Below are 19,631 nucleotides of genomic sequence, written 5' to 3'. Positions count from 1 at the left end.
CAGAAATTGAATAATGTTAACAATAAAACCTCTCACTGTTCGATGAAATGGCAAATCCAGAAAAAGTCCTTTTCATGTGGTGTAGCTCAACTTGCTCAGTCTCTAATCAGTCTGTCTGGTGCTGGAAAGTGCTGAGGCCCAGGCCCTGGTGGGCCACAGGTGTGAGCTCCTGGGGTTTTTCTGGGTTTTCAGTCCAGAGCAGATTTGAACAGATTCAAGAAAAAGAAAAAAAAAAAAAAAGAGTCCAGGGAACATCTCTGCCTCAGATAGCTAAAAACTAACTAAAAGCAAAGGAAAGCTCTGTCCCACTGTCTGTCCGTGCTGCAGACAGCACAGTCAAGAGAAGCATGTGAGGGAGTGGATGTCGTTTCTGCAAACAAACTGCGCACTTCTTCTTCCCCCCGCTTTGCTCTTGGAAACAGTCTTAAAGGTGCAGAACTTAATATGTAACATATACAGAACAGACGATTGGGGATACAAGCATCATAAAGTCATCCCAGGACACCCTTCATCCCAGCACTCCAGTTGTGGGACTCATTCCACCTAACAAATATAGCACTACCTGCTACATCAGTTAGACATACACAAGTCTATGGGACTTGATGGGATCCACCCAAGGTGGAATGTTTTGGAGCAGATCATCCCTACAAAGAGGGGTCTGGACAGGCTGAATTGATGGATTGAGGTGAATTGTATGAGGTTCAGCAAGGCCAAGTGTCAGGTCCTGCACCTGGGTCACAACCCCATGCAATGCTACAGGCTTGAGGAAGAGTGACTGGAAAGCTGCTTGGCAGAAAAGGACCTGGAGGAGTTGGTCAACTTCCAGCTTAACATGAGCCAGATGTGTATCCAGATGGCCAAGAAGGTCAATGGCAACCTGGCCTGTATCAGAAATAGTGTGGCCAACAAGACCAGGGAAGTGATTGTCCCTCTGTACTCGGCACTGGCAAGGTCACACCTCAAATACTGTGTCCAGTTTTGGACCCCTCACTACAGGAAGGACATGGAAGGACATTGAGATGTTGGAACATGTCCAAAGGAGGGTAACAAAGCTGGTGAAGAGTCTAAGGCATGAGTTTTATGAGGACCAGGTGAGGGAACTGGGGTTGTTTAGTCTGGAGAAAGGAGGCTCAGGGGACACTTTATCAATCTCTACCTGAAAGGAGGTTGTGGTGAGGTGGAAGTTGGCCTCTTTGCCCAGGCAACTAGCGACAGTACAAGGGGAAATGTCCTCAGGTTGCACAAGGGGAGGTTGTGGTATTAGGAAAAATTTATTCACTGAAAGAGTGGTTAAGCACTGGAAAAGGTTTCCCAAGGAAATGGTGGATTCACCGTCCTTGGAAGTGTTCAAAAAATGAATGGACATGCACTTTACAATATGGTTTAGTTGCCGTGGTGTTATTAGGTCAAAGGTTGGACTTGATGATCTTGGAGGTCTTTTTCAACTTTAACGATTCTGTGATTCTGTGATTCTATGACTACCAGGTCATGTTCATCTTATCAGCCAACACCCCCAAGTCCTTGTCCTCATGGCTGCTCTCAATCCATTTTCTACCCACCCTGTATATTTGCAAGGTATTCCCTCATACAGGTTCAGGACCTTGCATATGGTCTCTAGAAATTCATGAGGTTTGCACAGGCCCATCTCTCTAGCCTGTCAAGACTGCCTTTGATGGTATCCCTTCCCTCCAGCTTGTCAACTGCACCACTCAGTTTGGTGTTATCTGCAAACTTGCTGAGACTATGCTCAGTCCCATTTTCTATGTCATTAATGAAGATATTAAATAACACTGGTCTCAAAATGGACCCCTGAGAAACACCACTCATTATTGATCTTCATGTAAATACTGAGCTGTTAACCACTACGCTCTGGATGAGACCATCCAACCAATTCCTCATCCATCTAACAGTCCACCCATTGAGTCCATTTCTCTTCAATTTAGAGAGAAGGATGTTGTAATAGACCGTGTCAAAGGCTTTATGGAAGTCCAGATAAATGACATCTGGAGTCCTTCCCTTGTCCACTGATGGCGTCACTCCATCATAAAAGGCCACTAGGTTGCTCAGGCAGGACGTGCCCTTGGTGAAGCCATACTGGCTGTCCCGAATCACCTCCCTGTCCTCCATGTGCCTTAGTAAAACTTCTAGGAGGACCTGGTCCATGATATTCTGTGGCACAGAGGTGAGGCTGATAGGCTAGTAGTTCCCAGGGTCTTCCTTTCTACCCTTTTTTAAATAGGTGCAATATTTCCCTGTTTCCAGTCACCTGGGACTCCACTTGACCTCCAGGTTTTTTCAAATATCATGGAGAATGGTTTTGCAAATACATCAGCCAATACCCTCAGGATTGTGATTCATCTCATCAAGTCACATAGACTCATGTCTCTTCAGTTTCTTCAAGTGGTCACAAGCATGATCAGTGGGATGGACTTTGCTGCCCCAGTCCCCTGTCTTGCAGTCCTACTCAAGATGTGTGGGAGAGGTTGCCATCAAAGACTGTGGCAAAAAATTTGCTGAGTACCTCAGCCTTCTCCTCATCTGTTCTTACCCATCTGCCAGCCTTGCTTATTGAGGGGGGGGAGGGGGAGGGTACATCTTCTTTGACTTTCCTTTTCTGACATACCTGAAGAATCCTTTCTTCTTGTTCTCTGTCCATTTTCAATTCTAGCTGAGCTTTAGCTTTCCTGACTGCATCTCTGCATGCCCTAGCAAGGTTCTTATAGTCCTCTGTCTATTTGGCTATCCTTCCATACCTGGTATATTTCTTTTTTGCTTTTAAGCACACCTATAATCTCACTGTTAAGACAGGGTGGCATCTTGTTCTGCCTTCCTTTCCCTTTGTAAGGGATGGATTGTTCTTGTGCTTCCAAGAGACTGTTCTTCAATAACTCCCAGCACTCACAAACTCCTTTTCCCTTCATGGATGATTTCCATTGAATGCCTCACACCTGGGCTCTGAGCATCTTCAAGTTGGCTCTTCTAAAATCCAAGGTCTTTGTCCTACTACTGGTCTTCAGTGTGCTTGGCAGGATATTAAACTGCACAATGTTGTGATTGCTGTATCCAAGGTTATCACTGGCAGTTATCTTGTCAAGTAAGTCTCAGTTTGCAAGCAGTAAATCCAGCAATGAACTGCTTCTAGTTGGCATGTCTAGTGTCTGTGGCAGGAAGCAGTCTTCAGTGCATTCTGAGAACCTGATGGTTAACTTGTGCCCTGTTATGTTGTTTTCCCAACAAATGTCCAGGTAATTGAAGTCACCCATGAGGACCAGGTTCTATCGGCCTAAGAATTCCTTGAATGGCTGAAGTAAGGTTTCATTAGTCTCATCATCCTGCCTGGGAGGTCAGTAACAGATACCTACCATAAGATCCCCCTTGGTGACAATCCCTCCAATCTTCATCCAAAGTTATTCAATGACAGAACTTCTGTGGTCTCCACAGCTCACCTTCATAAATTTAAATTTATCTTTTACTTGAAGTGCAACTCCACCTTCTCTTCTTCCCTTCCAATCTTTTCAAAATAATTTGTAGCCATCCATTGTGGTCTGCCAGTTATATGAGTTTCCCCCCCCAAGCTTCTTTAACCTCTATGACATCATAACTCTCATACTGGGCATGGAGCTCCAGTTCCTCCTGTTTATTGTCCAGACTATGTATACATGCACTTCAGGTAGCTGGACTTGGGGTTTTTGACTTTTGAGAGGGTTGAGGAGCATTTCTCACTACTCTGGTAGGCATGCTTATCCACCCCGTTGCTCATGGATATACAGGTGTCACAACTTTGGACCGCATCCCCCCAAGTTTATTAGTTTAAATCACGATTCACCAAGTCAGTCAATATGCTGGTCAAGATTGTCCTGCCTCTTCTAGATCAGTAGATTCCAACTCTTCCCAATAGGCTGTATTCATTGAAGAACATTCTGTGACCATAGAACACAAAACCCTGGGGACAACACCATCCATGAAACCAGGTATTGATCTGCATGATGCACTGACTTCTGCCTGCACCCCTATCCCTGACTGGCAAGACAAAGGAGAAGATCACTTGGACACCTGTCCCCTTCACTTGAAGCCCCAGGGCTTTCAAGTCCTGCTTGGTCTTGTCCAGACAATGCTTTACCATGTCATTGGTGCCCATGTGGAAAAGTAGTGGATAGTAGTCTGCACTTTTAGCCAATTGTGGCAGTTTCTCTGTGATATCCTGGATCTTGGCTCCTGGCAAGCAGCAAACTTCCCTTGACTGCATATCAGGCTGGCAGATGGGTGCCTTGATGCCTCTCACCCACTCTCAGCACTTGCTGCTTTCTTTTGCAGCTTTTAGTATGTCCTGCTGTTGCAGTTTCTTCCTGTGAATCTTGCCCATTGGTTTTGCCCACTGCTAAGGCTTCATATCTTTTGCTGGTTGTTACATACAAGGAAGGGGAGTGAAGCAATATCCTGTTTCCATGGTTCACCAAAGACCATGGTGTCTCCTTCTCCAAGGTGCTGTCTGTTTGGCACTGCAGCTCTTTGGTAGTCCTTGGAGGTCAGTGCCATGGGGTCCTAGTATTTGTTCTTGCAACACCTCAAATAGTACTCTGTTTCTTGTTCCCCCTTGTAAAGGCTCAGACAAGCTTACTTTGGTCGCTGGGTGCATCCTCCTGCCTCCCTTCCCAGGCTGCACTATGATCTGAAAAATGCTTATTAGGCCTTGGCCTCGACTAACTGTACTTGGACTAAGCCCCTCTTGAGCTTATGAGAAATACTGTCTATTCCCAGGAATTTACAGCTCAGCATACTCTGTGATTTCTATTTTTTAACAAACAGCCTTGGAAACTTATTTTTCTTGCCTGAATAACAACCCAAGTGGAATAATATCTTTGTTATTGGACCTTCAAAGAAAGTTACTGACTCAAATTTCAGCCATGATGGAAAATTACTATGACTAAAGCTCATTCTCCAACAACACTATAAACAGCAGTCCAATGTGAGACCCTTTGAGCTCTTGATTCCCAGAAGATAAGGCGATAGATAATGTGTATGTCTCAAACATTGATAACCAGATGGCTGTGGAGCCAACCAAGGACTGGCCACCATGAGTAAAAACAAGGTTTGGCTTGAGAAGGGGGGCCATACAGAGGTAGGACAGCACTTTTCTGGGATAAACAACCTTGTTGTAGTTCCTGGAGATAAGTACAACACAGTACAGTGCAACCACAGGAATGAGGCCAAGAAGTGAGCATGGATTATAGCGGAAGATTAAGACCACCAAAGACCCCCAAACTCCTCCAGCCCATTTCCAGAAAAGTGTGAAAGAATGGACTGTGCATGAGAATTAATTTGCATATAAACTGAGAAACGTGTCTTCAGGGCAGAGAAACTGGTGGTTTTAGCACTAGCTAAAAATCAACAGAATACTTATTAATTTCTTGCATGAGATATGGATTAGGAGAAGGGCAAAACAGGCTCAAAACTTAAAAGGAATAAAGAAAGTTTATTAACAGAACTACAAGAATAAGAAACCAGAATAAAACCTCCAGAAACCCTTTTTTCCCCCAACTACCCAACCATTCCCTTGTTCACATGACAACATAGAGACAAAAAAACCTTGGTGGTTAAAACAGACCCAATTCTTGCTATAGTCCTTTCATCAGTTTTTGTAGAGAAAAAGAAGTCTTCTTCTGCTAATCTATGGAGTTTCTCACAAGAAAACTATTTCCTTTAGACCTTTCTATTTCTCTGATGCCAGCTGCCTGGAAATTCTGCCATCAGTTCTCTCCTCCCATTTCACATCACTCTGAGGTGTGTTATGGGTCAATGAGTTTAGGGATGTCATTTTTAAGGATGAGTTATTCAAAAGCAAAAGTTCTCTTCATCTGTTTTTGTGAGCCTCTCTGGAAACAGAAGTTTTCTCTTTGCCTCTTAAAGGCCACAAATCTTCAACTATTACTTCTTCCCCTCTGTTCTAGCATCTCACAGTATCACAACCACTTCACCATTTGCTCAAAATCCACACTTTGAAACACTCCATTCCTCCCAATATACTCTGTCATGAATTAAATGAGTTTTTTTTCAGAACACTACTGTCCATCTCCATAGCTTTAACAGAAAAATATTTCAGGTTATTAAAGCATCTCCTTATTCTCTCTTCCCCTCTCTCTGGGAAAAAAGGGATTAATCTGCAAATCTCATCCAGGTAGTAAAAGAGTTAAAGTCTTTCTCAAGCTGCAGATGTTCATGGTGTCAGGTTTCAGTTCAGCGGCAGAAACTGCAATCTGAGTCAGGCCGGCTGGCTCTACTTTTCTCCCCCCGCCCACCCCTTCACAGCCTTGTCTGGCCTGGTGGCGGGGGGAGGAGGCTGAGCCGGAGCCTGTTACCTCTTCAGAAGCTGGAAACCAAAGAGAGCCAGAAATTCCCGGGCTTACATCTTTAGGTAGGTGTTCACAGGTTGATCTCACTTTTCAATGGTCAAAATCACTGCCAATTCTCAGAAGTGGCCAGTTATTGGTCAGGAGAAAAAACTCCCATCAGCCTCCAGCAGTTTCAACTTCCTTAGCTCCCAAAGCTAATCTTAAAGGTGCAGAACTTAATATATATAAAGCAGGCGATTGGGAATATCAGTATCATAAAGTCACCCCAGGACACCTCCAGAAACCTTTACTCCCCACCCCATCTTTTTCTTTGCCCAACTGACAACATAGAGACAAAACCTGGTGGCTAAAGCAGTACCAACTATACAATAGTCTTTTCATCAGTCTTTGTAGAGAGACGAGCTCTCTCTTCTCATTCCATGGAGAGTTCTCCACAAGAAAACAGTTTTTTCATGGCTTTTCTTTCCAAATGATTGGCAGCTGCCCAGAAAAGAAACCTCTGCCATCATGCTTTCCTCCCATTTTCACACTACCCTGAGGTATACTCATGGGCCATGAACTCAAGGGGTATTATTTTAAGGATGAGTTATTCATAGGCAAAGTTTCTCTTCATTTGTCTCTGTGATCATCTCTGGGAACAGAGGTTTTCTCCTTTTTCTGCCTGAGGCAAAGGGTTTTCATCAACTCTCACTTTTCTCTCTGCTCAAGCATCTCATGGGATCACAGTTATTCCACCATCTGCTTAGCTTCATCAATGGATACCTTTGCTCAGATCTACACTTTGAAATACTTCATTCCCCCCAAATATTCTTTCATGAATTAAAGGAGTTATTTTTCAGAACATTATTGTCCATCTCCATGACCTTCCCAAAAGAATATTTCAGCTTATTAAAGCATCTCCTCATTCTCCTTCCATGTGAGGCTTGATTCCTTCCTTCACTGACTTTGATGTTTTATGTTGTCTCTTTACATGCTGATCACTCTTGTTTTCTTCTCTCTGAAGAGGTGATTAAATCTACAGGTCTCATCTGGGTAGTGAAAGAGTTAAAATCTGGCCCAAGCTGCGGCAGGTATTCATGGTGTCAGATTTCATCTCGGCAGCGCTGGAAAGCAGAGGACGGTTTTGGCCTGGAGCCATCTGTGCAGCCATGGGGGCGAGCAGCTGTGGGGCCTAGGGCTGGGAACCACAACAAAGCCTGGCCCGGCCTGGAGCCAGGGGAAAGCTCCGCAGTCTCCATCCCCTGCCCGGGAGATGCTGGACTCTGAGCCCAGCCCCCCCGCCAGACTGCACAGGCCGCAGGGGAGTGGGGCCAGCCGCACCAGAGCTCCAATACCTTTCAAGGCCGGAAACAAGGAGAGCAAGCAGTTCCTGGGTTTGGGCTTAAAAGGTGGTATTCACAAAGGTGATCTCACTTTTCAGTGGTCCATAATGCTGTCAGTTCTTAAAACTGGCTAGCTATTGGCCTGATCTCAAGCAGAGAAGAAACTCCCAGCAGCATCTCTCAAAGCCCTCACTTCTGTGGGTGTTTTTTCCACTTTTTTTCTCTAAATGCTAAACCACCACAGAAAACTATCCATAAAAATGTACCCACCCCCCAAGCCCAGGCAGTGCCCCCAGGACCCTGGACATCTCATCAGCCAGACCAACACTGCTGGATTGATGCTGAAACCAAGACTGGTGATCTCTTTTTATGTCTTTCTTTTTCTCTCCCCCTCCTTAATCTCTTTCTGTCTTTCCTTTCACCCTACCCCTTTATCCAAAACCCACTGCCGTATTAGTAGGTCAGGGACTAACATACCAATTTCTATGCCAAGTGTGTAATTTACTAATAAAAATTTCTCATTATTTGCAGACCCTCTGACATTGGTCATTCCTTTCGAACACAAGCATTTATGAATCTTAGGTGCTCCCTTCCCCTTAAGAGTGGGTCTTCACACCCCTCCCTAATACAGCATAACCTAGTGACTTCCTTTTGAATCTCCTCCACCCAGGAGCATGAGGTGCAGTCTTTACAGCCCTCCACCTGGACAGCAGCTTCCCTAATAGGAAACTCTGTCTGGGTGGCTGCCTCCACTCATTCCAGGCTAGCTTGGCTAGACAGCCAATTCCTGCCTGCTGCAGAGTGCAGCCCTCATCTGGTCTCTACCACCATGCTTTCAACAACCTCAAAACACTGCCTAATAAGGTCCTATAATCCCCTGGAGACCTCAAGCTGCTGGATAGGCTTGCACAGCCAACAGCTATTTGGGGTGACCATTGGGGCTGCAGTGTAAGACTGTGTTAGAAGAGCAGGCAGCAGTCCAACAACTAGTAGGATTTGTTGCCTTCCTCATGCACCCTTCTGCTTGAACTGCTGCACAATCTCTTGCACCATTCCTCTCAGGCACTGTTCCCTACAGCACTACACCCTGGTCACTGGCACTTCCTAGGGGCCAGTTACATGTGGATTCCTGTGGTTTGAACTGGCTGCACCAACAGCGAGGATTACCCAACTTTCTCATGCCCCTCTTATGAGACCTGTTGACTGTTGGCCAGTCCCTACACACACACACAGCCCAAGGGTATTGAGGGCACAGAAAGCTCTTCAAACACCCTCCAGGACTTCATAAACATCACAGTTTTCTCAGCACACAGTAAATACTACTGCTGCCACTACTGCCATTGCTGCTGCTGGTACTGGCTTCCCGTGGTTCGAACTGGTGGAGGAACAGCCACCACCACCCAAGCAAATGGAGCTCCAAACTGCAATCAAACACAAGAAGGAAGTACACAGAAGGTAGAAGCAGGGACAGACTACTTGGGACAAACACAAAGATATTGCCCATACATATATCAAGAAAGCTCTGAAGATTGTCTAGTGCACACCCTCTGTTCCCCCTGCCCAGCTCAAAGGGGGTAGAAGAATATCTGCACTAGTTTTATACTTTTTTGGGCAATAGTGGATGCTCTGTGAACCTTAAAGATTCCTTACTGAAAGGCACTGAAGGATCCATTTGCCATCCAGACAAAAGAACCAGAGGCCGCTGATGTGTTAGAAACCAACCTGTGAAATGCCACAAAGGAATTAGGTTGTGTTCCTCTAAAAAGCTGTCAAGGTCAATAGGCCCACTAAAGTGCCTCTGTAGCAATGCTTACAGCATGGGTAACAGACAGGAAAATATGGAAGCCACTGTGCACTTGGAAAGGTATGATTTAATTGCTACCACTGAGATTTGGTAGGACAAATTCCATGACTGGAGCACTGCAATTGATGGCTATAAACTCTTCAGAAAGCACAGGCAAAGAAGAAGGGGTGGAGGGGCTGCCCTCTATGTAAAGAAATGGATTGAATGGAGAGAGCTGTCTTTGAAAACCAGTGCTGAATGGGTTGAGACCATTTGGGTAAAAATAAGGGAAAAGCCACCAAAGGAAACCTTGTGGTTGGTGTTTGCTACAAGCTGCTCGATCAAGGTGAGGATGTCAATTAAGCATTTTTACTTCAACTGCAGGAAGAATCACACTCACAGGCTCTGATTCTCCTGGGGGACTTCAACCACCCTGACACCAGCAATCTGTCTTCTCACAACCTGAACCTTGAGGTCTGTATCCAAGACAGGGGGGAAGCAGTCCCTCCCATTATAGGAGACGTTCAGGTTTGTGACCACCTAAGAAACCTGAGCATACATAAATCCACGGGACCACACAAGATGAATGCCAGGGTCCTGAGGGAATTTGCTGATGTGGTTGCTAAGCCATTCTCCATTGTATTTGAGAAGTTATGGCAGTTAGACCACATCCCAAATGACTAGAACAAAGGAAATGTGCCCATTTTTAAAAAATGTTAAAAGGACCACTCTGGGAACTACCAAGCAGTAGACCTCACCTCTGTGTCCAGTAAGATCATAGGACAGATCCTCCTGGAAGATATATTGAGGCATATGGATAACAGGGAGGAGATTAGCACAGCCAGCATGGCTTCACTAAAGTCAAATTATGCATGATCATTTTAGTGGTCTTCTACAATGGAGTGACTACATCAGTGGAAAAGGGAAGAGCTAGAGATGTCACCTACCTGGACTTCTGTAAGGCCTTTCAAACAGTCCCCCAAAACATTCTGGACACTAAATTGGAGAGATATGGGGACTGTTAGATGGATAAGGAATTTGCTGGATGTCCATGTCCAAAGAGTTACAGTCAATAGTGAAGTGTTCAAGTGGAAACCAGTGACAAGTCGTGTCTGTCACTGTAGTGGGTTGACTTTGGCTGAATGCCAGGTGCATACCAAGCCACTTTATCACTCTCCCAGTGGGACAGGGGAGAGAAAATGAGACGGAAAACAAATAATAGGATGAGATAAGGCAGTTTATTAAATCAAAAGCAAAAGTTTGCATGAATATAAGCAGAGAAAAAAAACTTTATTCTCTATAGAAAGTGATGTTTAGACACTTCCCAGGAAGCAGGGCTTCAGCACATGAAGTGATTGCTCTGGAAGGCAATCAAATAATGAATGCCCACCATTCTTCCTCCCTCCTTTAGCTTTTATATTTAAGCTGACATATGGTATGGAATATCCCTTTGGTTAATTTGGGTCACCTGGCCTGGTTGTGTTCCCTCCCAGGATTTTGCCCACTCCCAGCCCCTTGATGGGCATGGGGAGGATGTTGGGGAGACACCACCAGTGCTATGCCATCACTGCTCAGCAGCAGCCAAAACACTGGTGTATTATCAACACCTTTCCAGCTCCCAATGCAAAGCACAGCACTGGGAGGGCTGCTATGGGAAAATGAATTCCAGCTCAGCCAGACCCAATACACATTTGACCTCCCTTAGAGTAAATAAAAATTTATTTCTTAGAAGCTATGATAAGGCACATGGAGGACAAGGAGGTGATTCAAGACAGTCAGCATGGCTTCCCCAAGAGCAAGTCCTGCCTGACCAACCTAGTGGCCTTCTATGATGGAGTGACTCCATCAATGGACAATGGAAGGGCTACAGATGTCATTTATTTGGACTTCTGTAATGATGCTTTTTTGCTGGCCCTAAAATCATGAGCCAGACACAGGGTGAGTGATAAAAAGGGGTTACCTTTATAAGGACCCTTTGGTATACAATTTGCCAGGTGGAAAACACCAAAGATGCACACACAGCATTACGCATATACAATTTTTATAGGTTTTGCAAATTAGCATATCTGACAAAAATCCCCAATTAGAAGCATAATTGGTGAGGTAATTCCCCCCAGTTCAACCCTTTTTTGAATTTGTCATCCTCTAGATAGGGAGTAAACTCTGTTTCTGAAAATGTGTCTCAAAAAGCTGGTTTCAACCTTGGTTCCCAGGAAGAACAAATATAGGAAAGGAGTCTTGGACCCCCAGCTTAGAGCCTCTGGAATGTGTTTTGTATTTCTGCTTATCAGGCTAGGGAAAAAATACTGGAGCTAACTACAAATACAATAATAGGCTACAGAGCTACAAATATATGTGTAAAGAATACAGAAACTCTATTAAAAACAAAAAGGCACAGAATCCATTTGGCATCAGTAAAGCCTTTGACATGTTCCCTCATATCCTTCTCTCTAAATTGGAGAGATGGATTCAGTGGGTGGACTGTTAGGTGGATAAGGAATTGGTTGGACAGTTGCATCCAAAGGATAGTGATCAATGGCTCAGAGTCTTGATGGACATCAGTGACAAGTGGTATCCCTCAGGGGTCCATATTTGGACCAGCGTTATTTAGTATCTCCATCAATGACATAGACAAAGGGATCAAGTACACCCTCAGCAGAATTGCAGATGACACCAAGATGAGTGGTGCAGTTGACACACCTGAAGAATGAGATGCCATACAGAGGAACCTGGACAAGCTTGAGAATCAGGCCCATGAGAACCTCATAAGATTTAACAAGACCAAGTGCTGGTGCTGCACCTGGGTCCAGGCGAACCCTGGTGTTAATATAGACTGGGGGATGAACTGAACGAGACCAGCCCTGCTGAGAAGGACTTGGTGCTGGTGGATGAGACTGGACATGAGATGGTAATGTGTGCTTGCAACCCAGAAAGCCAACTGTGTCCTTGGGCTGCATCAAAGGCAGCATGGCCAGAAAGTTGAGGGTGGTGGTTCTCTCCCTTTACTCTACTCTGGTGAGACTGTTTTGGATCGAGTGAGAGCTTTAGACAAGCCCTGCCTTAGGCTCAGATTTTTGGCTGCAGCTCTACTTAAGTGAACCTCACTTAAATTACTCTGGCTCACAAGTTCTTAAGAATGGTTGATTAGGTCTGTTGTAAAATGAGTTATTTATTGAATAGGTATGAGGTAACAGACAAAAGTCCTTAAACAGAGTTACTTACTACACAGTATAAACTAAAAGAACTACTAGTAGATTACATAAAATAGTGCATGACATAAAGGTACCTATATTATATCTAGCAAAGAAATAGTATAGATTAGGAGTCAATGTAACTTACTGCCAAATTGACAATAGTGTACACAGAGTCCTTTCACTCAGCCACCAGGAGAGTAACCCAAAACTCACGGTAAGAAAAAATAGTAGGAGATGGGACTCCACAGTGGTGGCGAATTCTTCCCACAGTGACGGCAGCATGTCTCCCCTTTGATCATGAGAGCGAGAGAGCTCAGAGATGAGCCCAGCCCCTTACCCCCAGCCAAAATCTCTCAGTATCTCTGCCCTTCTCAAGAGCAAAACCCCTGGCTAAAGGGCTTGCAGCCATCTGCACCCCTTCCCCCCACCTTGGACACTTTTTTTGTCTCTCTTAAGTACCAGTCATAAAAAGAAAGAAGCCTAATCTCCCACAAAGGTTAACTGGTTAATGAGTCACAAATGTTAAATAGTTGGAAAGAATTGTGTAAAATTGCTGCTGTTCCTTTGACTTTTCTACTCCCTTCACAAATCCTTTCACAAACTGTAGTTTTATTTAAGTTTTTCCTTCTTTTTCATAATAACACTACATATTGCTGTCTAATTTAAAATTTCACTCTGCTGAAGTAACTGAATGTCTTAAAATACAAATGAGCTCAGAAATTCAAGCTTCAGCCAGAGAATTTCAGTTAATTTGAAATTAAAGTGTGAAAAATGAAGTTCACTCTTCTGGTAAAAATTAAAAGGTTTAATAAAGACAATAAGAGACACAGATAATAAAGCAAAGAATAATGGCCGGGTGCTTGACCCTCTGCCAAGAGCACCTCTGGTGTTTTGGGAACACTCTTTATATACCATTTCTATTGCATCACCTTGATGCATATTCATAGACTTTATGCATATTCAAACTTTTCCATTAACTAGTTTACATCTTCCAGGAACTATTTTGCATGGCCACTCCTTGGATCTGCCTTTTTAGAGCATGCACATTTCTTGGCTTGTGGTTTTAATTCTCTTCTTATAATCTTTTAATTTGGGCTTTGGCTCATTCTTTCCACAGGCAGTGAGTGTTGATAGCAGCCAGGTCCCCATCATATGTTCACTGGAGGTTATCCTAACCAGCAGGCAGTTCAAGCATACTATATTGACTATTACTACTTATGCCTAAATTTTTGCTAATAGCAGGTGAAAAAAACTACATTCACACAGCAAAGCCATTTTAACATTATACATATAACATTCATTTTAATACTTGTGAGAAGCCAATATTATAATATGTATTTATAACAAAAGCAAAGCATTTATAGGACTCTTGTATATAGGACCCTCTTGGCTGACATTTTTTGGTCATGTTTAGTTTTGTAATGTACACAGTTGTTGTGGTTTAACCCTAGCCAGCAACTAAGCACAACACAGCTGTTCATTCACTCCTCCCTCCCTGCAGAGGGATGGGAAGAGAATTGGGAAAAATGGTTTGACAACTGAACTTGACAATTGATGAGGTTGACGGTGAGACTTAATGATCTTTAAGGTCTTTTTCAACCTTGATGATTCTATGATTCAGTGATCCTATGAATAGCAAACCTCATGGCTTGAGATAAAGAAAGTTTACTAAGATAAAAAAGGAAGAGAAAAAAATAGAATATACAAAACAAATTATGCAAAATGCAATGGCTCACCACTTGCTGACTGATGCCCAGCCCATCCCTGAGCTGTGATTCCAGCCCCCTGATGAAGTCCTCCCAGTTTATATGACGAGCATGACATCATAGAATGTTAGGGGCTGGGAGGGGCCTTAAAGACTGTCTACTCCCAACCCCCCTGCCATAAGCAGAAACACTGCACACTAGACCACATTGCTCAAGGCCTTATCCAACCCAGCCTTGAACACTGCTAGGGTTGGGGCATCTACAAACTCCCTGAGCAACCTATTCCAGTGCCTCACCACCTTCACAGTAAAGAATTTTTCTTGTGTCTAACCTAAATTTCTCCTCTTTCAATTTGTACCCATGTCCTGGGCTAATGCTTGTATCCCCATTCACCTGTTCTGTTTATGTTACATATTAAGTTCTGCACCTTTAAGACTGGCTCTGAGAGTGAAGGGGGGGAAAGAAGAAGCGCACAGTTTGTTTTCAGAAATGGCACTCGCTCCCCCACATGCTTCTTTGGACTGTATTGTCTGTAGTACAGAAAAACAGCGGAACAGAGTTCTCCTTTTCTATTAGTTAATTTTTAGCTAGCTGAGGCAGAGAATTTTCCTGGACTGCTTTTTTTCCTTTTTTTCTTGGATCCGTTCAAACCTGCTCTGGACTGAAAACCCAGAAAAACCCCGGGAGCTCATGTCTGTGGCCCACTGGGGCCTGGGCCTCGGTATTTTCCAGCGTGGGAGGGACTGATAAGAGACTGAGCGAGCCGAGCTACACCCCATGAAAAGGACTTTTCTGGATTTGCCATCCCTTTGAACAGTGAGAGATTTTATTGTTTAATATTATTCAATTTCTGTTAAATAAACAGTTTTTCCACTTTTCTCCAAGGAAATCTTTTTCCCAAACCAGTTGGGGTAGGGACCACTTGAGTTTGCTTTCTGGAGGGACCCCATTCGGAGGTTTTCTCACAAATTTGCCCTAAACCAGGACACCCATTACTCCTTGTCCTATCACTACAGCTCCTGATGAAGAGTCTCTCTCCAGCTTCCCTGTAGGTCCCTTTAGATACTGGAAGGTTACTATGAGGTCTTAACGCAACCTTCTCTTCTCCAGGCTGAATAGCCCAAATTTTCTCAGCCCGTCTTTGTAGGGGAGGTGCTCCAGTCCTCTTATCCACTTCATGACCTTCTTCTGGACTTGCTCCAACAGTTCCATGTCCTTCTTATGTTGGGGGCACCAGAACTGTACTCAGTACTCCAGATGGGATCTCACAAGAGATGAATAGCAGGGGAGAATCACCTCCTTCAACCTGCTGCCAATTCTCCTTTGGATGCATCCGAGGATGTGTTTGGCTTCCTGGGCTGTGAACTCACACATGGAATATCCTTATTGTCAGTTTGGGTCAGCTGTCCTGGCTGTGCCCCTTCCTAGCTTCTTGTGCACCCTCAGCCTTCTTGCTGGCTGGGCATGAGAAGCTGAAAAGTCCTTGATTTAGTATAAGCACTACATAGCAACAACTAAAACATCAGTGTGTTATCAACATTATTCTCATCCTAAATCCAAAACACAGCGTAGCAGTGCTGCAACAACACAGCACTGTACCAACTGTTAGGAAGAAAATTACTTCTATTCCAGCTGAAAACAGTATACAAAATAAATGTCATATAAATAAAAATCCAGCTTTGACTAGAGGATTTTAAAAGTTACAACAGTTTTTAAAATTACTGTAAATTTATTGATACTTGAACGAGGTCTTCCTCTCATACATCTTCAATTTTTGTCATACTTTTCTCCACCCATCTTCAGATGGGGCTAAAACTATTTTAAGTTTAATGAATACTTATTTTACCAGTGAGTCCAAGTTAATTACTCAGTACTTTGACATATAAAATGTAGATTTCATTTCTGTGTAGATGTGGGGGTTTTTTGCCAATCCTGTTAAATTTGGTTATAGCAACTGTACAGTCTTTTCTACAGTGATGTTTCCCGCACTTAAACAATTCAAATAAGTAACTACTACTTCTTTTATTTTCTTTTCCTGAAGTCGAACAACTTATCCTTACACGGAAACCCAGATGTATAGCCAAAACACCGGGGGAAATTACTTCGAAGGAAGTTCTGCACAGGCAACTACAGTGGTCTCCTCTCATAGTATGGTGGGCACCGGAGGGATTCAGATGGGTGTTGCAGGAGGACAGCTCATTAGCAACTCAGGAGGGACCTATCTGATTGGCAATTCGATGGAAAATTCTGGTCATTCAGTGACTCATACACCAACACGGGCCTCCCCAGCTACAGTAAGTACTTCAGAACTATGTTAAATCTTTGGGGATATTTCTTAATCACTATGATGTTCTGGCATGCTGACATGTTTCTGTAGTGAAAAGCATATTATGTTGGCAGAATCAGTAATACACGGCTTTGTCTTGCAAATATTTACATTTAGTTTAACTCTGTACATGTAAATAGTACAGTGCTGTCATGGTTTAATCCCAGCTGGCAACTAAGCACCACACAGACACTCACTCTCACCCAGTGGGATAGGGGAGAGAATCAGAAGAATAAAAAGGAGAAAACTTGTGGGTTGACATAAAAACAGTTTGATAATTTTAAAATGGAAACAATAGTGATACTGCTAGGAAAAAAAATTATAAGGAAAAGAAAAAAGTAACAAAGAGAAGGGAAATAAAATTCAAGAAAGGCAAGTGATGCAAATGAAAGCAATTGGTCACCAACCGACTGAGCCAGTCCAGCTGCCCAGTCAGTCCCTGAGCAGTGGCCCCCCTGCCCATGTCTCCCCTAGTTTTATTGCTGAGCGTGACATATGGTGTGGAATATCCCTTTGGTCAGTTAGGGTTAGCTGTCCCAGCTGTGTTCCCTCTCAACTTCTTGTCTACCCCCAGCCTACTCACTGGTGGGGCAGTGTGAGAAGCAGAAAAGGCCTTGACTGTGTAAGCCCTGCTCAGCAATAACTAAAACATCCCTGTGTTATTAACACTGTTTTCATCACAAATCCAAAACACAGCCCCATACCAGCTACTGTGAAGAAAATTATCCCAGCCAAAATCAGTGCAGTTCACTGGGGATGCTTGCATGCATAAGAATGTGGATGAGACTGAAAATCTTACTACAACCTCCTTTCAGGTAGTTGTAGAGAGTGATAAGGTCTCCCCTGAGCCTTCTCTTCTCCAGGCTAAACAACCCCAGGTCCCTCAACCCTGTTCCTCATATGACATTCTCCAGACCCTTCACCAGCTTCCTTGTCCTTCTCTTTACCTCAATGTCTTTCTTGTAGTGAGGGGCCCAAAACTGAACACAGTATAGGCAGGGGCATCTTACATTAGATCAGGTTGCTCAATGACCTGACCAACCTGACCTTGAACATTTCCAGGTGTGGGGCATCCACAACTTCTCTGTGCAACCTGTTTCAGTATCTCACCACCCTTATTGTAAACAGTTTTTTGTGTCTAATCAAAACCTACCCTCTTTCAGTGTTCAAGCATTGCCCCTTGTCCTACTGCTACAGGCCCTACTAGAAATTTTGTCCCTTTCTTATAATCCCTCTAAGTATTGAAAGACTACATGGAGTCTTCTCTTCTCCAGGTTGAACATCTCCAACTCTCAGTCTTTCTTCATAGGAGAGGTTTTCCAGCCCTCTAATCATCTTTGTGTCCCTTGTCTGGAACCACTCTAACAAGTCTTGCTTGGGCTGGGGACCTCAGAGCTGAATGCAGTACTCTAAGTGGGGTCTCACAGAAGTGGAGAAGGAGGATCACCTCATTTGACCTGCTGGCCATGCTTTTCATTTAACCCCAGATACGATTGTCTTTCTCTGCTGCAAATGCACATTGCCAGCTCATGGCCAATTCTTCGTTCACCAGTGCATCCTTAAGTCCTTCTCCACAGAGCTGCCCTCAATCTGTTCATTCCCCAGTCTGTATTGATACTGGGGATTGCCCTGACCCAGGTGCAGTACTTTGCACTTGGCCTTGGAGAACTTCATGAGATTTGCATGGGCCCACTCCTCAAGCCTGTCAAAGTCCCTCTGGATGCTACATAGCAAACCAACTGAATCACTCAGTTTGGTGTGATCTGGAATCTTGCTGAGGGTTCACTCAATCCCACTGTGTGTTATGTTGATGAAGATATTAAACAGCATTGGTCCCAGTATGAACCCCAGAGGGACACCACTAGTCACTGATCTCCATTTGGACATGGAGCTATTGACTGTAATTCTTCAGACATGGCCATCCAGTTTCTTATCCATCTAACAGTCTGCTGATCAAACCCATATCTCTCCAATTTAGTGTCCAGAATAATTTGGAGGACTATTTGAAAGGCCTTACAGAAGTCCAGGTAGATGACATCCATAGCTCTTCCCTTTCCCACTGATGCAGTCATTCCATTGTAGAAGACCACTAGATTAGTCAGACATGATTTGCCTTTGGTGAAGTCATGTTGGCTGTGTCTCTAATCACCTTCTTGTTTTCTATGTTTTGACATATGCAGAATCACGGGATAGGTAAGTTGGAAGGGACCACTGGAGGTTGACTAGTCCAAACTCTCTGCTCAAGCAAGGGCCCTAGAATACATTATTTAAGATTGTATCCAGACAGTTCTTGAATATCTCCAGGGAAGGAGACTCCACAATCTCTCAGGGCAACCTGTTCCAATGCTCAGTCACCTGCACAGTAAAGTTCTTCCTAATGTTCAGTTGGAACATCCTGTGTTCCAGTTTCTGCCTGTGGATTCTTGTCTTATTGCTCAGCACCACCAAGCAGAGCCTGGCCCCATCCTGTTGGAACCCTCCTTTTCGATACTTATATACATTGATAAGATCCCCTCAGTCTTCTCCAAGCTGAACAGGCCCAGCTTCTTGAGCATTTACTCACAAGTGAGTTGCTCCAGCCCTCTAATCATCTTTATAGCCCTCCACTGGACTTGGTCAAGGATCTCCACGTCTCTCTTGTACTGAGGAGCCCAGAACTGAACATAGCACTACAGATGTGGCTTCACCAGGGCTGAGTAGAGGGGCAGGATCACCTCTGTCCACCTGTTGGCAATGTTCTTCCCAATGCACCCCAGGATACCATTTGCCTTCTTGGCCACAAGTGTACTGCTGGCTCATGGGCAGCTTGTTGTCCACCAGGACCTCCAGGTCCTTCTCTGCAGAGCTGCTTTCCAGCAGGTCACCCCCAGCCTGTACTAGTGCCTGGAGTTATTCCTTACCAGGTGCAGGACCCTGCACTTGCCTTTGTTGAATTTCAGACAGTTCTTCT

The 19,631-nt window shown here is 44.1% G+C and overlaps 1 protein-coding gene across 1 annotated transcript in view; it reads left to right on the top strand.

Annotated features, from left to right (window-relative positions):
• The window catches only part of LOC148183277 (transcription factor RFX3-like), a 252,407-nt gene that overhangs the window by 103,035 nt on the left and 129,741 nt on the right, over positions 1-19,631 (top strand). Inside the window, exon 4 of the mRNA XM_088061502.1 lies at positions 16,397-16,649. Within this exon, the coding sequence (XP_087917628.1) occupies positions 16,397-16,649 (253 nt within the window). The remainder of the gene's footprint in view (positions 1-16,396; positions 16,650-19,631) is intronic.

Source organism: Pseudopodoces humilis, chromosome 12 (assembly GCF_049639895.1).
Source record: "Pseudopodoces humilis isolate 2021_Gansu_Grassland_sample_001 chromosome 12, ASM4963989v1, whole genome shotgun sequence".
Classification (NCBI taxonomy): Eukaryota; Metazoa; Chordata; class Aves; order Passeriformes; family Paridae; genus Pseudopodoces; species Pseudopodoces humilis.
Note: the sequence above shows the minus strand (reverse complement) of the source record. Positions and strands in the feature narration are given on the sequence as shown.